General features: G+C 45.0%; 2 protein-coding genes across 6 annotated transcripts in view; both read right to left on the reverse strand.

The window, feature by feature from the left end:
- Window positions 1–10,789, reverse strand: part of LOC141046886 (para-nitrobenzyl esterase-like) — a 44,160-nt gene extending 33,371 nt beyond the window's left edge. Inside the window, exon 1 of one of the 2 annotated variants that reach the window (XM_073541631.1) lies at window positions 10,665–10,789. In XM_073541631.1, coding sequence (XP_073397732.1) covers window positions 10,665–10,678 — 14 coding nt within the window. In that variant the 5' untranslated portion in view covers window positions 10,679–10,789. The remainder of the gene's footprint in view (window positions 1–10,664) is intronic. The other variant, XM_073541630.1, reaches the window with a different exon arrangement.
- A 4,493-nt stretch (window positions 10,790–15,282) lies between these two features.
- Window positions 15,283–16,850, reverse strand: part of CSTPP1 (centriolar satellite-associated tubulin polyglutamylase complex regulator 1) — a 152,858-nt gene continuing 151,290 nt past the window's right edge. For all 4 annotated transcript variants that reach the window (XM_073541632.1, XM_073541633.1, XM_073541634.1 and 1 more), the window contains 2 exons: window positions 16,345–16,408; window positions 15,283–16,165 (listed from right to left, as the gene is read on the reverse strand). In XM_073541632.1, coding sequence (XP_073397733.1) covers window positions 15,991–16,165; window positions 16,345–16,408 — 239 coding nt within the window. In that variant the 3' untranslated portion in view covers window positions 15,283–15,990. The remainder of the gene's footprint in view (window positions 16,166–16,344; window positions 16,409–16,850) is intronic.

Here is a 16,850-nt window from a genome sequence, read left to right on the forward strand (position 1 = left end):
AGGATGATGATGGGGATGATTACTTAGGGGAGGAGGATGCATCTCGTGGGGCAAATGAAAATGTTGGCGTGGCAAGGTCTGGTACAGGGTTTGTGCGTGACTGGAGGGATGTGGATTTGCCAGAAAGTGCTCCTCCAACCAGCACTCGCAGTGCATCATTGACACCGGGAACATTGGCCCACATGTCAGATTATGCCTTGCAGATCCTAAAAAGGGACCCCCGCATTGCCAAAATGATGAACGATGACGACTACTCGTTGGCCAGCATCCTGGATCCACGCTATAAAGGCAAATTACAAAACATCATGCCACAGGAGAACCTTGACCTAATATTGGCTAATAAACAAGCAACTCTGGTAAATCGGTTGCTTGAGGCATTCCCAGTACACAGCAGCGGTGATGGTTCTCACACGAGCCGTACGGGCCAGGGGCAGCTTGGCAGAGGTGTTCGTGGTGCACACAGCAGAAGTGGCGTTGGAGACAGGGGTTTCATGACAATGTTGTGGACTGATTTTTCAAGTACCGCTCACACAACTGGTAATACTGCATCGATGGAAAGTGACAGGAGACAGCAGTTGTCAACTATGGTTACAAACTACTTTTCCTCCCATATCGATGTTCTCCCGCACAGGTCATTCCCCTTTGACTATTGGGCCGCTAAACTGGACACCTGGCCTGAATTGGCCCAATATGCCTTACAGGAGCTCGCTTGCCCAGCTGCAAGTGTGCTATCGGAAAGAGTCTTCAGTGCAGCTGGATCAATCCTGACAGAAAAAAGGACCCGTCTGTCAACCCAAAATGTGGATGATCTAACCTTCATTAAAATGAACCATGCATGGGTTTCCAAGGATTTTGTCCCACCTTCCCTTGATGACACATAGGTTTCCAGAAAAATGGCTTGCTTTGGTCCTCCTCCTATTCCGCGAACTTGACCTATTTCGCCTTTTGCAGCAGCTGAATGTCCCACATCAACATATGCCACTTTGTAAACCGCCCTAACTGGGCTGCCCCCCCCCATGGCCGGGGTCACCACCTAGCGCACGAAACCGTGCAAGTGCTGTTGCCCTAGACAGGTGAGTAGGCCGACTCTTGGGCGTGGGCACTGGCACACCCACCGTCAGACACACCGCCGTACTATGAGGGGCCCAGTGCCAGTACTGATGCCCACGAGTGTGCCCCCCTTGCTTGGGCAGGGCCCCAGCATTTTCAATGTTTACCTCTCCCTGCTCCTCCGCTGTGTAGTCTGGGCTGTCAAATCCTTCACTGGGAGTGCCACTACAAATTGATTGAACTGAAAGATGATGGTTAAGATGTACCTATGCCCTGTCCTGCTGGCCGGGCTCTAGCTCCAGATGATCAATAGCTTCCATTTCTTATGGACGTCGACTCACAATGACATGCAGTGGTGGTTTATCATCAGCTTTCACAGTTTTCCTACTCACAAACGTGTGACATTCCGGTGCACATTTTAAAATGTGGCCTCTCATGCCAATCAAATAGAATCGCCTATGGCCTGTGGCTTCTGTCTTTTGCACTCCAAAGTTACGTGACAGGTCATGATAGCCAGTGAGCACCATGTTTACATCGCTCCCTGTGATAAAAATTGGATTGAGATGAGTAACAGTGATGGAATCAACGGAAGTGCAATACAGCAAGACTTTATTCACAAAAAAATGTTTTCACTGTCTCAACACACAAATTAATTGAGGGTCAGCATCGCCTATGAGAATTGTGATGGAAGTTTTTCCCGTGAATAGTAATTCCTAGATTTCTGCAATCACTAGCCTTTATGTCAGTAATTGTATGCATCTCATTTCCTATTGCGGAGAGGCTGGACTGTATTACTGAGACAGAAATATATCTGAAGATTTAAAAACAACACCAAAAGTATATAGTTGTGTACGCCTCAAATGCATTTCCTTTTTTCCACTTTTTAGATTGCTGTGTAATCCATACTGAGAACACGGAGCTTTTACATGTTTAAACTATGCTATATATACCTGCTATCCAGTGATAAAGTACCCTTTCTCAACTTTGTACAATCTGGTCAAATCCATACTGGGCCTGAGAACATCTGAGTCTGCCTCCTGATCTATAGACATATATTTTTAATGTGTAAACTAGGCTACATATATACGTGTTATCCGGTGAAAATGTACCCTTTATCAACTTTCTACAATGTTGTTGAATCCATACTGGGCCTGAGAACGGCTGCCGAGCTGTTAAGCAAGCTACAGCACCTGTGGTTTGGACACGTCATTTTTTCAGGAATGACGGTTAGGCCTAACTCCGGAATTGCGGTTGACATGAACTTACTGGGAAATCATCGTTCGCAGGGAATAATCTGAATCCCAGATCCCCATCACTAACGGAGTTCAGCAGGTTATCTGCACCTGTAAGCGACAAAAGCTGGTCCTTTCAGTGTAGCGTGCATTCAGCCCTGGACATGTACGGGAATACTATACCTGTTATTGCTCGATCTCACGTGCCGGAGCTTCGCTTATCCCTCTAGTAAGCTTGACGCGTACTGCGGGGGCATGCCGGAGTCTCGGTTGCTAACGGAATAAAGCTGAGAAATCGCTAGCACAACTACAAACACACATACCACACCACACACAGAATCGACAAAGCTTTCAAAGTGTGCATCTTTTCTTTAGGTGGCATGGTTGTGGTTTCCCGGGTGGAGTCCAATTAAGCCACAGGCTCCACTCCTGGTGGTGCCCTTTTGGACATTCCTTTAAGGTTCAGCTTTGCAATCATACTGCCCCCGGAAACCAAAAACTTTGCCTTCATGGACGCTGTTTGGAGGTTCGTGGGAATACCGCCGCCCGATCAGCAGTCGGCATATGGGTCGCCCTCCCAGGGCTGTGGGATACTCGGTACCGGGCCGGTGTCAGTGGGATGTGTCACAGCAGCGGTGACCCGGACGGTGGCCCTGGGCGCCCATGTAAATGGCATGGTATAATGGTAAGGAGTTTATATAGATAGTTTGACGCCACCTGTGGTGTTCGGCAACATAGATGTTAGGCCGACGCTGCATGCAGATCCTCTGGGACTGATGGTGTTGTGCAGCAAAGATGGTGAAGCTCCCCACAGGTGGAGCTGGAGTCCCAGAGAAGTGTAGATGTAGTGATGGGGGAAAGGCACAGGCGGTGTAGGTGCTGGTGCCCAGATGTAGCGGTGCTGGAATAACTGTAGGACAAAAGAGCGTGCAGTTCCAAAGCTTTACTCACAGTCTGCAGGTTACACAGATGCCTGCCTCCGTGCTGTGTCCTCCGGGTCAGGACCTCAGCCAACCTCCGGGACCAAAATGGAAAGCTCCCTTCCAACACTCCGCCAACATGTACCTTCCTGAACGTCTCCTTTCTAGCGCTTGTGGGGGAAGCACTCACAGGACCGTGGTTCACTGAAGCGCCTCCTGTCTAACAGATGTTCCACAGACTTTACTTGTATGGCAGACAGCTGTAGCCTTTTCCTTTTGGCTCCCACATGTCGATGCTGGGGCCTCCGAGCCTTAGTTGGGTACAGAGCATTTATAGCTGCTACTTCCCCCGGTTTCTGCTGCAGGAACGTCAGTGTCCCTACAAACTCGGAAAACCGGAATTGGGACCATGCGCTCCAGCTAGGAGTGAGCCTTAACTCTGCTCATCCTCCAGCTCCCCTTCTCACGTCCACACACTTCCCCTTCCCTGCACAGAGTGCCCTAACTTACCTCCTCCTGACCACAGAGAGCAGCTCCTCAGCAGTCAGGTTCAGAGGTCTCCCTGCTAGCCTGGAGTGGGAAATGTGTTGTGTGTTGGTTTCACTGCTAGAGAGATCCTTCGTTGCTCCCAAGCTTGACAACACACTCCCTAGGAGGAAGGTAATGCCACAGTGGCGACCGTACTCTTGGGGAAGCCACAAGTGCACTGAGGCCCAGCCACTGCTGGATGATGCTGCTGGTACACTGACCTAGACCACTACATTCCCTGTTATGATTGAGTCACCGTAGGAGGCAGACACAAAAATAGAAGCTACGTCCAGAAAACCAGAGAAGTGGCAACTATCAGATTGCAGACCCCTGAACCTATCAACACAACTAGCAGTAGCCGTGGGGGGTTCCTACGATTCCCTAGACCCCTTGATCACAGCCAGAGCGCTAAATAGCCTAAAGACAGAAAAGGAAATCTAAACTGCCCCAGAGCAGACCCCAAAGTAAAAGGCAGCCCCCAACATATAATGACGGTGAAGCAAGATGAAAAAACACTCACACAGATAGAAAGATAGGCTGAGCAAACGATGGGGCCCAAGCTAGCTAAACAGAACAGGAAAGGAAGGTTGCTGTCTGCAATCTGCCAAAACCCTATCAAAGACATAAGCCAACAAGCTGATATGAAAAAGACCCTGAAGCAGCTAGGCTTCAAAAACTAAATCAGCACTCAGGTATTTTCAGAAGACAGAGCTAAAGGAATTCAGCACACCCCAGCAGGGAATGGCAGAAATCCAGAAAAACAAAGCAAAACAAAGTCTAAGCACAAATGCAAAAAGCCGAGCAGAAAACTTAGCTTTAGAGGAGCAGGAATTCAGACTGGTCTCCAAGGATCCCACAGAGAAATCACCCGCAGGGCAGAAGGGCGTCGGCAGCCTTATATCCAGTCAGTGACTCCACTCAGCCAGTCATCATCATCAGACTCAGGTGTTTGATAATCAGGCTCACTACCTTTCTTTACCAGAAGAGGGAGTTCCTCGGGCCTCAGTAGTGAAGGGGAAAATGAACTCACAACAATTCCCCTCGCATTCTACACTGCCAGAATCTGACCCAGAGGAAACTCAGGTTCCCCTTCCCACATACTATACCACCTTACACGGTGACAAAGAGGAAGGTGCAGATGAAAGTGCAGGTTCCTTGAGCAGGTGGGGGGGGCATACTCATGGGCGATGGCACTGGCACAGGGCACCGCATAGTACGCAAAAGTGTCTCTGCCGGTGGGAGGGCCTAAACAGCCAAGTGCAGTGAGATGGAAGATGGGGACGACAAGGAGTTCAGAGTAGTGTAGGGATTCCCTAGCAAGGAGACTTATGTAATTGTTTTCAATGTTGGGACAGCAATTTTTGGGGAGCACTATTCTCTGGTGAATGATATATGGGGCCCACCATACACTGGAGCATTCCAAAGGTGGACATCAGACACTGGAGCAGCATTTACAGGGCCCGTTATACACTAGAGTAGTAGAAATGGGGGCCATTATATATGGAGCATTATTTGGGCCCATAAAACAGTGGAGCTTCATCCATTGGGACCAACATATACTGTAGCATTATGTGGAGCTCATCATATACGGTTTGAAACATTATATGGGATCAATGATTCCATATGGAGAAATATATGGGCCTCATTACTCTGTATAGCGCACTATGCAGTGGCCATAATACTGTATGGAGTTATATACAGTCCGTTTTTGGAGGTATTGGAGAATTTAAAATGGATATCAGTCATGAGATGTAAGAAGTGAAGTATTTTTCATTGTACTATACCGCTATTTCTCTGCCATATCGGAGCATCATGAGTTGTGGTATGTGTTAAAGGGGCGCTCTTTGACCCTGGGCCCACGAAAACCTGGAGCCAGCCCTACCCCCCCACAACTGTAGCCAAATAACCCCCATTTTTCAGTGCGTAACTAGTATTATGAAGTAAATTAAGGTTGACAAGCTTAAGTAAGAAGAATTGATGCATTTGGCATTCAAATGGGCACTGTAGGTGTGTTTCCTGTCCTCCTCTCACTGCCGACTTTAATTTCCCATTGACTTACATTGGGTTTCGTGTTTCGGGACGACCCCGACTTTCCCCTACAGTCGGCCGATTTTACTCGACCCGACATTTGGAAAAGTCGGGTTTCATGAAACGAAACTCGACCCTAAAAAACCAAAAGTCGCTCAACTCTACATAGTAGTAATGGTGTCACACTAAGCGACTTACCAGCGATCCCGACACCGATATCAAGGTGTCAGGATTGCTAGTAAGTCGCTATGTGATCGCTGGTGAGCTGTCAGACAGCTTCACCAGCGATCAGCACAGCGATGCCGAGCGCCCGGCATCGCTGGCCATCGCTGTAAAAAATAGAATTAAAATAAATAATATAGTTATTCTCACCTTCCGACGTCCCGTTCAGCCATCCCGCCTCTCTCCACGCTCCGGTCCCAGTGATCCTTTGCACGAATGACCGCGAGATGTCACAGTCTCGAGGGATAACAAAGTCTCGCGGTCATTCGTGCAAAGGATCACTGGGACTGGAGCGTGGAGAGAGGCGGGATGGCTGAATGGGACGTCGGAAGGTGAGAATAACTATATTTTTAATTTTTTTTATTATTTTTTACACCTGATCGCTGGTCTCCCGCCTGTCACACGCAGCGTTGCGTGCTGGCCAGCGGGAGACCAGCGACCAAAGAAATGTCCAGAGGTTTCTTCCAGCGATCAGCGATACCGGCAGGGGGGCCGCTCGCTGATCGCTGTCACACACAGCGATCTCGCTGGTGAGATCGCGGTTACGTCACAAAAGTTGTGACTCAGCAGCGATCTCGCTACCGAGAACGCTTGGTGAGACGGGGCCTTAACAGAGATGAGGAAGAGTCAGCTAATTTACATAGAATGGAGCAATACAATGAAAGGTTAGCATAACTGATTTGTCTGAGTCTGTGACCTTCCCTGGCAAAGGTAATTACATGAGTCAACAGTAACTGTAAACCTAGACTCCTTAGAGTCTTGTAGAAACAATGAGGGGCTTATCACATGGTAATAAACAGAATACCTTCATGTGTGACCAAATTTTAAGAAACTCGACCCATGCTAGACATTGAAAGAGTCCATGTCATCACAGTTCTGGTCTGAAGTGATACACTCACTTGGAAGCCATTGAAGTATTCCATCCAGTGGCCCTACTTGGAGGATTGTCTGTTGACGTCATCTGTCCATGGTAAGGATTTGTGTTGAATTGGCATACTTGAGTTAACTTACACTGTAACCTCAAGTCTGAATTTCAGTGTTGTTGTGTTTGTCCTGTTTGAAAGCTATATTTATATTTGGGTATATAAAATATCTAATATGTTTAAGAATAAAAGTTAATGATGAGATCAGTCTCAACATTTTAATTAAAAATTTACTTGCTTAATGTACATTTTTTGAATGTTTTTGTTTTGATATCTCAAAAAGATTAGATGTTGGAGGTCTTGCTATAAATTTTTTGTCTTCATACGAAACTGCTACAGTGTATGTATAAATATTGTTGACAAGTATCATCTCGTCAACTAGTGTGCAAGGAAGTAGTGCATCAAATAGATATTCATACTCTATGTATTATAGGCACAAATTATGTGAAATTAAATTAATTGATAATAATATTAGAAAGTTTACATATTATAAATGCTTATTGTATTCATGTCACTGACAATAATTTCTAAATATGTGGATTATTAAGTTTTATGTACCTGATCAAGGTTGTTGATTTAGTAGTATGGTTTTAGTAAACTATGATAACACTGGTCAACAGCATTTTTGGTGCCAAAGATATTTCATCGAATTTAGGGTATTTTTGGGGTGCTGATTCTGAATATGTCATCAGTTTTGCCAGATTGGCTCAAGTTTTTGAGATTTTTGGTATCTTATTTATAGCACTTGTTGGTAAATGCGACGCATCATCTCATTAATTTCTTTGGATTAGTACTTGAACTGAGCAGTTCTCAATATAGTTTTGTGTTAATTAGTGTTCTAAAAGTTTGTTCATAGCTTGATTTTTGCACTAACTTTATGTTGTTGTCTGTTTTCCAGTGAAAAGCATGAACTCATCAAGAAGAAGTTGTCTTAACGATCCAGACTCATTCTGTTACATTTGTGGTGAATACACACTGCCAAAACATAGAAGAAACATAACAGACTTCGTAAAAAAAGTGTATTTTGCCTATTTTGGGGTTATGCTTGGGGACCAAGACAAGTTTTGGGCACCACACATAGTGTGCAAAGCATGTATCGAATTATTACGAAAATGGAGCAAAGGACAAAGAAAAAGCTTCAAATTTGGTGTTCCAATGGTGTGGAGAGAGCCAAAAAATCATCATGATGACTGTTATTTATGGTAAACACAGGTACAGGCACATCTTCACAATGAGGGACAGGCCTTCTTGCAGATTCCATGTTACTCCCATTTTCATTTCTTATGCTTATTGAATCCTTGCACTTGCACTGCACAGAAATAACAGTCATCATGATGATTTTTTGGCTCTCTCCACACCATTGGAACACCAAATTTGAAGCTTTTTCTTTGTCCTTTGCTCCATTTTCGTAATAATTCGATACATGCTTTGCACACTATGTGTGGTGCCCAAAACTTGTCTTGGTCCCCAAGCATAACCCCAAAATAGGCAAAATACACTTTTTTTACGAAGTGTGTTATGTTTCTTCTATGTTTTGGCAGTGTATATTCACCACAAATGTAACAGAATGAGTCTGGATCGTTAAGACAACTTCTTCATGATGAGTTCATGCTTTTCACTGGAAAACAGACAACAACATAAAGTTAGTGCAAAAATCAAGCTATGAACAAACTTTTAGAACACTAATTAACACAAAACTATATTGAGAACTGCTCAGTTCAAGTACTAATCCAAAGAAATTAATGAGATGATGCGTCGCATTTACCAACAAGTGCTATAAATAAGATACAAAAAATCTCAAAAACTTGAGCCAATCTGGCAAAACTGATGACATATTCAGAATCAGCACCCCAAAAATACCCCAAATTCATTAAAATATTTTGGACACCAGAAAAAAAAATTTTTTTCGTTGACCTGTGTAATTAGACATAAATTTTTGTTGCTACCAGTCCTTGTAATATCTATGAAATGAAATTCGATTGAGTGCGTTTGATTATTCGCGACATTAGCGATTTACGTGAATAACTTCTGAACTACACATAGAGTTGATCATTTTTTGGAAAATATTATTCAGGTCGTTGAGCTGGTCATTTTGAGTACTAGTGGTCCAGGGTACCTCTTTTCAAATTGAACTTATGTACGATTGAGTGCGTTTGTTTATTCGCGACATTAGCGATTTATGGGAATAACTTCTGAACTACACATAGAGCTGATCATTTTTTTTGGCAGATATTATTCAGGACATTGCATTTTGAGTACATGAATAATTCATCGTACATGAAAATCGAATAGCTAACTAATAACTAATAGCTAACTGCAGACTAACTTGAGTCCGGCCGAGAATGCAGTCACCTCCGCTCCTGTGACCCTCACGGGGCAGGCATATAATAACGACAGTGACCCAGGGCAGACGGCGCCATGAGATCGCGCAGCACTCCACCAATGCTTAGTGCTAATAGAAGATGATGACTCAGCCGGTGGGCTTGTAGGGGTCTTGTGTGCAGGCAAGTATAGATTCCATTTTTTTTTTTATCCTGGGGCACGGTTACATTTTTTGGGGGACACTATTGTTACTTGGGTAGTAGTAATACGTGCTATAAGACAATTTCTACTTTGTGGCAGACACTCGGGGTAATATTGTTAAATGGAGCACTTAGGGGGCACAATCTCTTTATAAAGAGGGACTTAGGGGGCATTATGATATAAGGGGGTACAGTGACATCATAAGGGGTCACTATTAATTTATAAGGGGGGATTATCACATTATAAGGGGTCACTCGGGGGTACTATTACTTTGTAAGGAGGCACTCAAGGAATTATAACTTTCAGAGGGGCATACGGTGGGCTTCTTCAATTTCTTTACATACAATGTGGCTCGTGAACAACACTCAAAGCAAGAAGGTAAGAAATATTGGGGGTCCCGTGCCCTAGAGATGACTGAATACGGATTATTAACACTTTAAGGTCCAAGCACTCAACCCCCCAAGTTTTATTTTTCGGTGATGCTGATGTGACGGCTTTTGAGGTTTGTCTTTTACTTGGCGCCAGACATATTTTGTTTTGGAGACCCTTTTTTTTGGGCGCGGACTTAAGGGGGCGCCCACCATAGAAAGTGATTGGCTACAGTAACCACAGGGTCCTGAGTCGGGACCTCATTGCCGCAGGAGATAGAGACTGGTGGGGGGGTCCGAGCAGTCTTAGAATGAGAGTGGAGGGGGGATTGGAAAGAGAAGTTTTGCTTCTTTCACTTTTTACCCTCCGGACCCCCTCTTTGCACAGGTCTACGATGCCGCCCTTAACCCCACATTGTGATCTTTTCTTGGTAATTCTGATCTCACCATTGTGTAATACGTCAGATGGTCGGTTAGGAAAAAAAAAAAAAAAAAGAAAGACTTATTCTGCAAAGTTAAATGTGACGTCAGGGGTTAATAAGGGACGTCCAACGGTCCTAAGTGCGGGTGCAGCACTGATCGGATCCAGGGCTGGGAAGGGTCAGAAGCGTTGTGTGGACGAGACCTCGGATCGCACTTCGGTCCCAGATTAGGATCATATTCTACGCATCCCCTAATACATTCTCCATCCTCAGGACTCCGAGCCCAGAATATAAACCTGCCTGCCTACAAACATGGAGCAGGGGCGAGGACCTATAAAGGCTCATCTGCAGGCCCCCGCTGGCAGTGAAGAGGTTAATCCCTCGGCGCCTGTCTCGTCCACCTGTTCCCATGTTCCCTTTTCCTCCCCTTTCGGAGTAGACCACTTACTTGCTCCCCGCCATGATGCTGTGACAGCGCGGCTTCGCTCCTCCCTATGCTGCTGTAGGCATCAGGGCGAGACTCAACCTTTGGTCTCCATTTCAGTGCGTGGTCCGACCAGCCGAGCGACTGCTGGGTACGAGCCGTGGTCACGTGTTACATGGGACTGCCACCGACACTTGACGCCGCAGTGCGGCACGTATAGCTATATACATACGTATCGCTATGTAAACTGTATACATCAATGACACATTTACTGTTTGCAGAAATCTCGGCGCCCGTGGAGCGCGCAGCTGCATTTTTGCTTTATCTGAGTGGACAAACTTGCCAAACTACATTCACAACAGAAGATGTATATTAAAGGAGATTTCCCAGGTCACATAATGGACGCCCTCTGTGCGGAGAAAAACATGCGCGCTAAAAAGCTCCATGTGAATACGACCTTATTAAGAGGGCGTCCATGGGAACAACACAGGCTACATGTAGAATAAGTGGGAGAAATTCATCCTTTGCCCCGGAACGCAGGTGGATTTTGCTGCAGATAAAATGCAAAAACGCTGCAGAAAAAGCTTTACTAACTATGCAACATGTGAACTTACCCTAAAGGGTTTGGGCAAAGTCTACTTACTGATCACCGAGATCCCAGCGATCCGACCAGGACTCTAACCTGCGCCTGGTAGGACACGATCACCGCGGCACCATTCATTCTCTATGGGACGGACGGAGAGAGTTTAGTGCAATTCCAAATATAATACATTTTAAAAAATACTCAGAAAAAAATAAAACAAGAACCAGGGGGCAATATATGTTGGTGGAGGGTGGGAGAAAGTTTATGCCAAAAACTGATGTGAGCAGATTACAAACTGTCGGCTATGAATGGAGACTGAATGGCAAGTGGATTTACACCGGTCCTACAGTGGAGATTATGGCGGGGCGTCCTCCATATTTGCTGCATTTATACTGGTTTCTGCAGGACAAGCGTATTGCTCAGGCTCTGTTCACACATGTAGTTATTAGCCATAAATAAGCTGGTACAGGACGGCATCCACACATCCGGATGGGGACAGAAATGTACTAAAATTTCTACTGTTTGACTGAAATCCGATTTTTCATCTGGAGGGAAAAAAAACAAAAAACGCTCCGTCCAACTGTTAGTTCAGCAAAAAAGCAAAGAGCAACTGGATCTGTTTTATCTAATGTCAAAGTCTAAGCGCTCGAGCAGACGATCTCAATCCAATGATAGATGCGGGTCTCCTGACAGGAGCGGACTGCTTTATGTATCTCTAGAACGTCATGTTTGGGTTTGGAGACGTGTGGACGGTCAGTGCTTAGATTGCACCCACTGAACACAGAGGAGGACAGCACCGTAATAATCTGCGAGTGGTAGAAGATGATATGACCTGCTCTTATTCATCAGAGCTGTGTGTAAGGGGACAATATGGAGGCACCGTAGTACTAGGGAGCCAAGGCTTCTGCCGCCACATGGTGCTCCTGTACTGCATTGTCAATCTCTAAAAAAAACCCCAATATATTCAGATCCCGATAGAAAACAAGTCATTTAGGGTAAAATGGGGCCCAAAGACTCTACAGGTGCCGTATTACTGCTCCTGTAATCTACATAAGGTGTAACACCACGGTGTGCACGTGCCCTTTAAGTATAAATAATGCTATTATGTATGTAATAGTAGAATACACCTCAACGGTACAAACATAATATTACAATACAGACATTCTCTACAAGTGGATTTCAGAGTTCTGAAGCAAAACTTACCATTTCTGAAGTGCACATCCGCGCTGTGTCCAGCAGGTGGCAGGCTTTGCTCACTTTATGGCGGAGCTGTAATGGGGGTCACTTACTTTTCAGTATCACTACTGATGACTGGATACTGTCATTATACACTGGATACACAAGCTCCATATACACTTTTATCCAGAATAGTACCAGAAGGGGTCCATGAGTGATCTAGTGATGTTTGCAGACTTGACTTTCACGTATAGAATCCACATATGGACTCCCCTATGTGTGCACTACTCCAACTGTGATGCTGTGAGGGCAGCAAAATGATAAGGAGATAAATATTCGCAGTCGTTTCAACAAACTTTACATAAATCAGAAGAACAAGTGACAAACAAACAGGGAGATAGAAAGAGTGAGCTACTGATTTCTAGTATTTTTTCATTCATTTCCCATACTGGATTCAAAGCTATAATGCTCAGTACTGCTGTATAATCCATGCTGCTGCTACTTTCTAGTGTCTTCATTCACTCCCATACAGGACTACAGCTATAATAATAAGTACTGCAGTATAATCCATGCTGCTGCTACTTTCATTTACTCCCATACTGGATTCACAGCTATACTGCTCAGTACTGCAGTATAATCCATGCTGCTACTGCTTCTTTGTAGTGTTTTCATTCACTCCCATACTGGATTTACAGCTATACTGATCAGTACTGCAGTATACTCCACGCGGCTGCTGATGCTTTCAATTCACTCCCATACTGGATTCACAGCTACATTGCTCATAGATACACTGCTTGATACTTCTGTATAATGTCCTTCATGCCTTCGTGCAGGGGGCACTTGTGCAGACTTTATCGGTGTCATATTTTTCAAAGTGCCAGGGCAGGTAAACATGACGTGACTCAACACTCATCTCTCTTCTCTTCATGCAGGTATATATTCAATTCTTGTACTGCATTCATCCCTTTTAAGCCTGAACGCTCATTTCGATCTTTGGAGGCATGTATTAATGGTGTACATTTCATTCATCTTACAGAGTTTGTACCCAGATGCTGTCAGGTCATCTCTCGTGCTCAAAGAGTTTATGGTCCATGTTGGTCTGCAAGCGTGGTTGCTTGCCTGCATTGTATTGTATCCTGCTGTCTTTAGCTAGCTGATTGATTGTTAACGGGTTAAATTTGTATTCGATCTAAAACACAAAATCATTATGTATCTGGGCAAAGCAAAGTGGAAACACTTGTGCAGATATTATCAAAGCGCCAGGGAAGTTAGACAGGGCAGGAGACAGGTATGACAATCAAGACATTCAATTAAACTTCTTCCCAGGTCATCTGACTTGCAGAAAGTATTCATTGTATGTATTTGTGCCATTTATGTCCTGGCTGCTGCAATCATTCACATCTTCCGTCCTTTCACACACTCTGCGCGCTCCATCCATATCAGCCCTTCTCTTCTCTCAGACTCTTTTCACAATCTTAAACTGCACAGATCCATTCACTCCCATCATAGAACACACGAAACGCTCTCACAAATCACTCATCCATCTGCTCACTCTCTTTATTCTCAATCTCCTAGTAGCAGGAGATATCTCTCATAACCCCGGCCCTTTCTGTAATAAGATTAACTCATTCACGGCTACACTCAGAAACCCTTGCGAATCTCATTGATATTCCTTGCATGCATTCTGTCTCTCTTAATTGTGCCCTCTGGAACTCCCGGTCCGTGTGTCCTCTACATCCATGACTTTTTCTTTTCAAAATTTCCTTAACTTTCTGGCTCTTACTGAAACCTTGATCCAACAGACAGACATCACTGCCACTCTCTCATATTCCGAGACCTGACAACAGATCAGGTGGGAATGTTGGTCTGCGCCTTTCAACAAAATTTACTTTTCAGATTATCCCTTCTTTTGAGGTCCACACTGTCAGATCCTACCAGCACTTCTCCCTGCGAGTGGAAGTTGTGTCTCGCCCTCCGGGTTCCTCCCATCAGTTCCTGAATCACTTTGCCACTTGACTATCAAATTTTATATCCTGTAACAATCCCCACTCTCATCATGGGGGACTTTAACATCCCAATTGGTGATCCTTCACCCTCATCTGACACTCATCTTTTATCTCTAACCTCCTTTGGAATTTCACAGCTTACTACTTATCCTATGCATGTTTCTGCTTTCTTGCAAGTGCCTCATGACACACTGAACCTGGATTCACACCTACCCTGCTCAGTATTGCTGTATAATGTCATCCTACATGCTGCTTCTGCTTTCTTATAAGTGCTTTATGCCACCACAGTGCTGGATTCATACCTACACTGCTCAGTATTGCTGTATAATGTCATCCTACATGCTGCTTCTGCTTTCTTATAAGTGCTTTATGCCACCACAGTGCTGGATTCATACCTACACTGCTCAGTATTGCTGTATGATGTCTTCCTACATGCTGCATCTTAACATGTGCTATGTAGAAACAAAGGAACAGAAATCCCTCATGTCTCTGTGTGCTGTGTATGGGAGACATCATAGCAGCCGGTCTCTACTAACTAGCTCAGAGGCAACTGAAAACTAGAGACAGAGACTGCAGAGGGGAAACCTAGTGAAGATTGCAGAACACAAATTATATAATGGCCAGAAATAGTGATATTCCTCATGTGCTCACAGGGCGGCTTATTCCGTTGAGTTTCCTATATAATATATAAACTGCTTTTAATCACCAAGTACTGAGCAGCACAGAGGTAGAGCATATGACAGAAGATACAGCTGGGTATTGGGTCATTTTATGGGTAGCGGTGTAAGATGCAGGCACCGTCTGTCATGTGGAGGCTGCAAACACATCACAGGGTAAAGCACAATCACACTGAAAAGTTTAAAATAACAACAAAGTCTTTTCCGACTTACAGATTTAATCAGTATTAAAAAAAAAAACTTAATCAAAAAGTCAATAAAATAAGTCAATAAATTAGGTTGGCATTATGTAACAATAGCTATGTACTGAGGTTTGTTCACACCATGCAGAATGACCTGTGGGTAATGAGAGCATACAGCTAGGTGCTGGTTTATTAAGGGGGCTTTGGTACGGGGTACGTCTCCTAAAAACTAATCCACGGGCTGAGGTGGCTGCACACTCTATCTCCTCCTTAATAAGGCGGCTGGTAGATGCCCCATTTAAAAAAAAAAAAAAAGAAAAAAAAAAAAGGGGGACCCTGCCTGGCTCTCCCGATACGGTGGGACCCTCATAGGTCTGACATCCACGGCATATAAATCCTACAGATATATAAGTCTTTGGCTGAAAAAACAATTTACCAACAAACCTAAACACGAAGGAGGGAGAAACTGAAAACCATCACAAAGTACAAAAACATATATAAAACAGAAAAAAAAGCCAATCCCAGCCATTGGATATGATCCCCGCCGCTGTGTACAATCAACGCCATTGGGTAAGATCACCCGCCATTGGGTATGATTCCTGCCACTGTGTATGATCCCTCCAATGTGTACGATCCCCGCCATTGGGTAAGATCACCCGCCATTGGGTAAGATAACACACGGCACACAGGACGGGAGGTGCAGTATCTGTTGGTTGCGCTTCTCTTCTAGTTGTCAGAGGAATCCTCTGTCTCTTCGGTAGAACCGTCGCTCTCCAGTTCTGGCCGTCGGCGGGTCGGCAGAGTCTTCTTAGGAGAAGCCACACGGATGACATCCCGGGAAGGAGGAAGAAGACTGGTGGTGGCGGGGTGCGAAATGGAGCTGGCAGATAACTGAGCGACACTGCAGAAGAGAAAGCGTGAGACTCATTTCCAGAATTAGTAATAGGATTTTTTTAGTTTTTGTAGGAAACAGCGCCACTCTTCTCCTTGGACGGTGTCAGGTATTGCAGGTTGATGACTTGTGATACCTGTTATCGCCTAGAGACAAGTGTGGCGCCAGGGTGGGTCTCGTGCACTCACATTTTGTCCAGCTCCTTGTCCAGGACTTCATCAACCAGCAAATCAGCTTTGTCGGGTAAAGCCCCTGAGGAGACAAGCAATACGGTAAAGATGGCGGAAGCATAATTACGTGTCGTGGGCATAAAGAATATCCTGCATGGAGGAGAGCGGCGGCCGGACTGTGGATGTCACTGAAATGTGCGGGATGGATCGGCAGCTGCAGAGAGATGGCGGCACACAGGACATGACGGAGGCGACCCTTCTATACGGACTCCTCTGATCAGTGCAGGGCAGATTTATGCATTCATCTCCTAGCGAAGGGCGAGACCAGACACAGAGTACGCGGCCAAACCGCAGCCATGTGCAAAGCCCAAAGGCGCGAGATATTGTGCATAACTTCCCCAGAGGGGGCAAAAAAATCTGCAAAAACTCAGCTGCATCCTAAAGGTGGGCATAAAAGCTTTCGGCTAAGCACTCCTCTATCAGCCAGCTATTCCCCCCAACAGGGGCGGACACTAATAGCTTGG

This window comes from Dendrobates tinctorius, unplaced genomic scaffold (assembly GCF_039654945.1).
Source record: "Dendrobates tinctorius isolate UK_male_01 unplaced genomic scaffold, ASM3965494v1 ptg000124l, whole genome shotgun sequence".
Taxonomy (NCBI): Eukaryota; Metazoa; Chordata; class Amphibia; order Anura; family Dendrobatidae; genus Dendrobates; species Dendrobates tinctorius.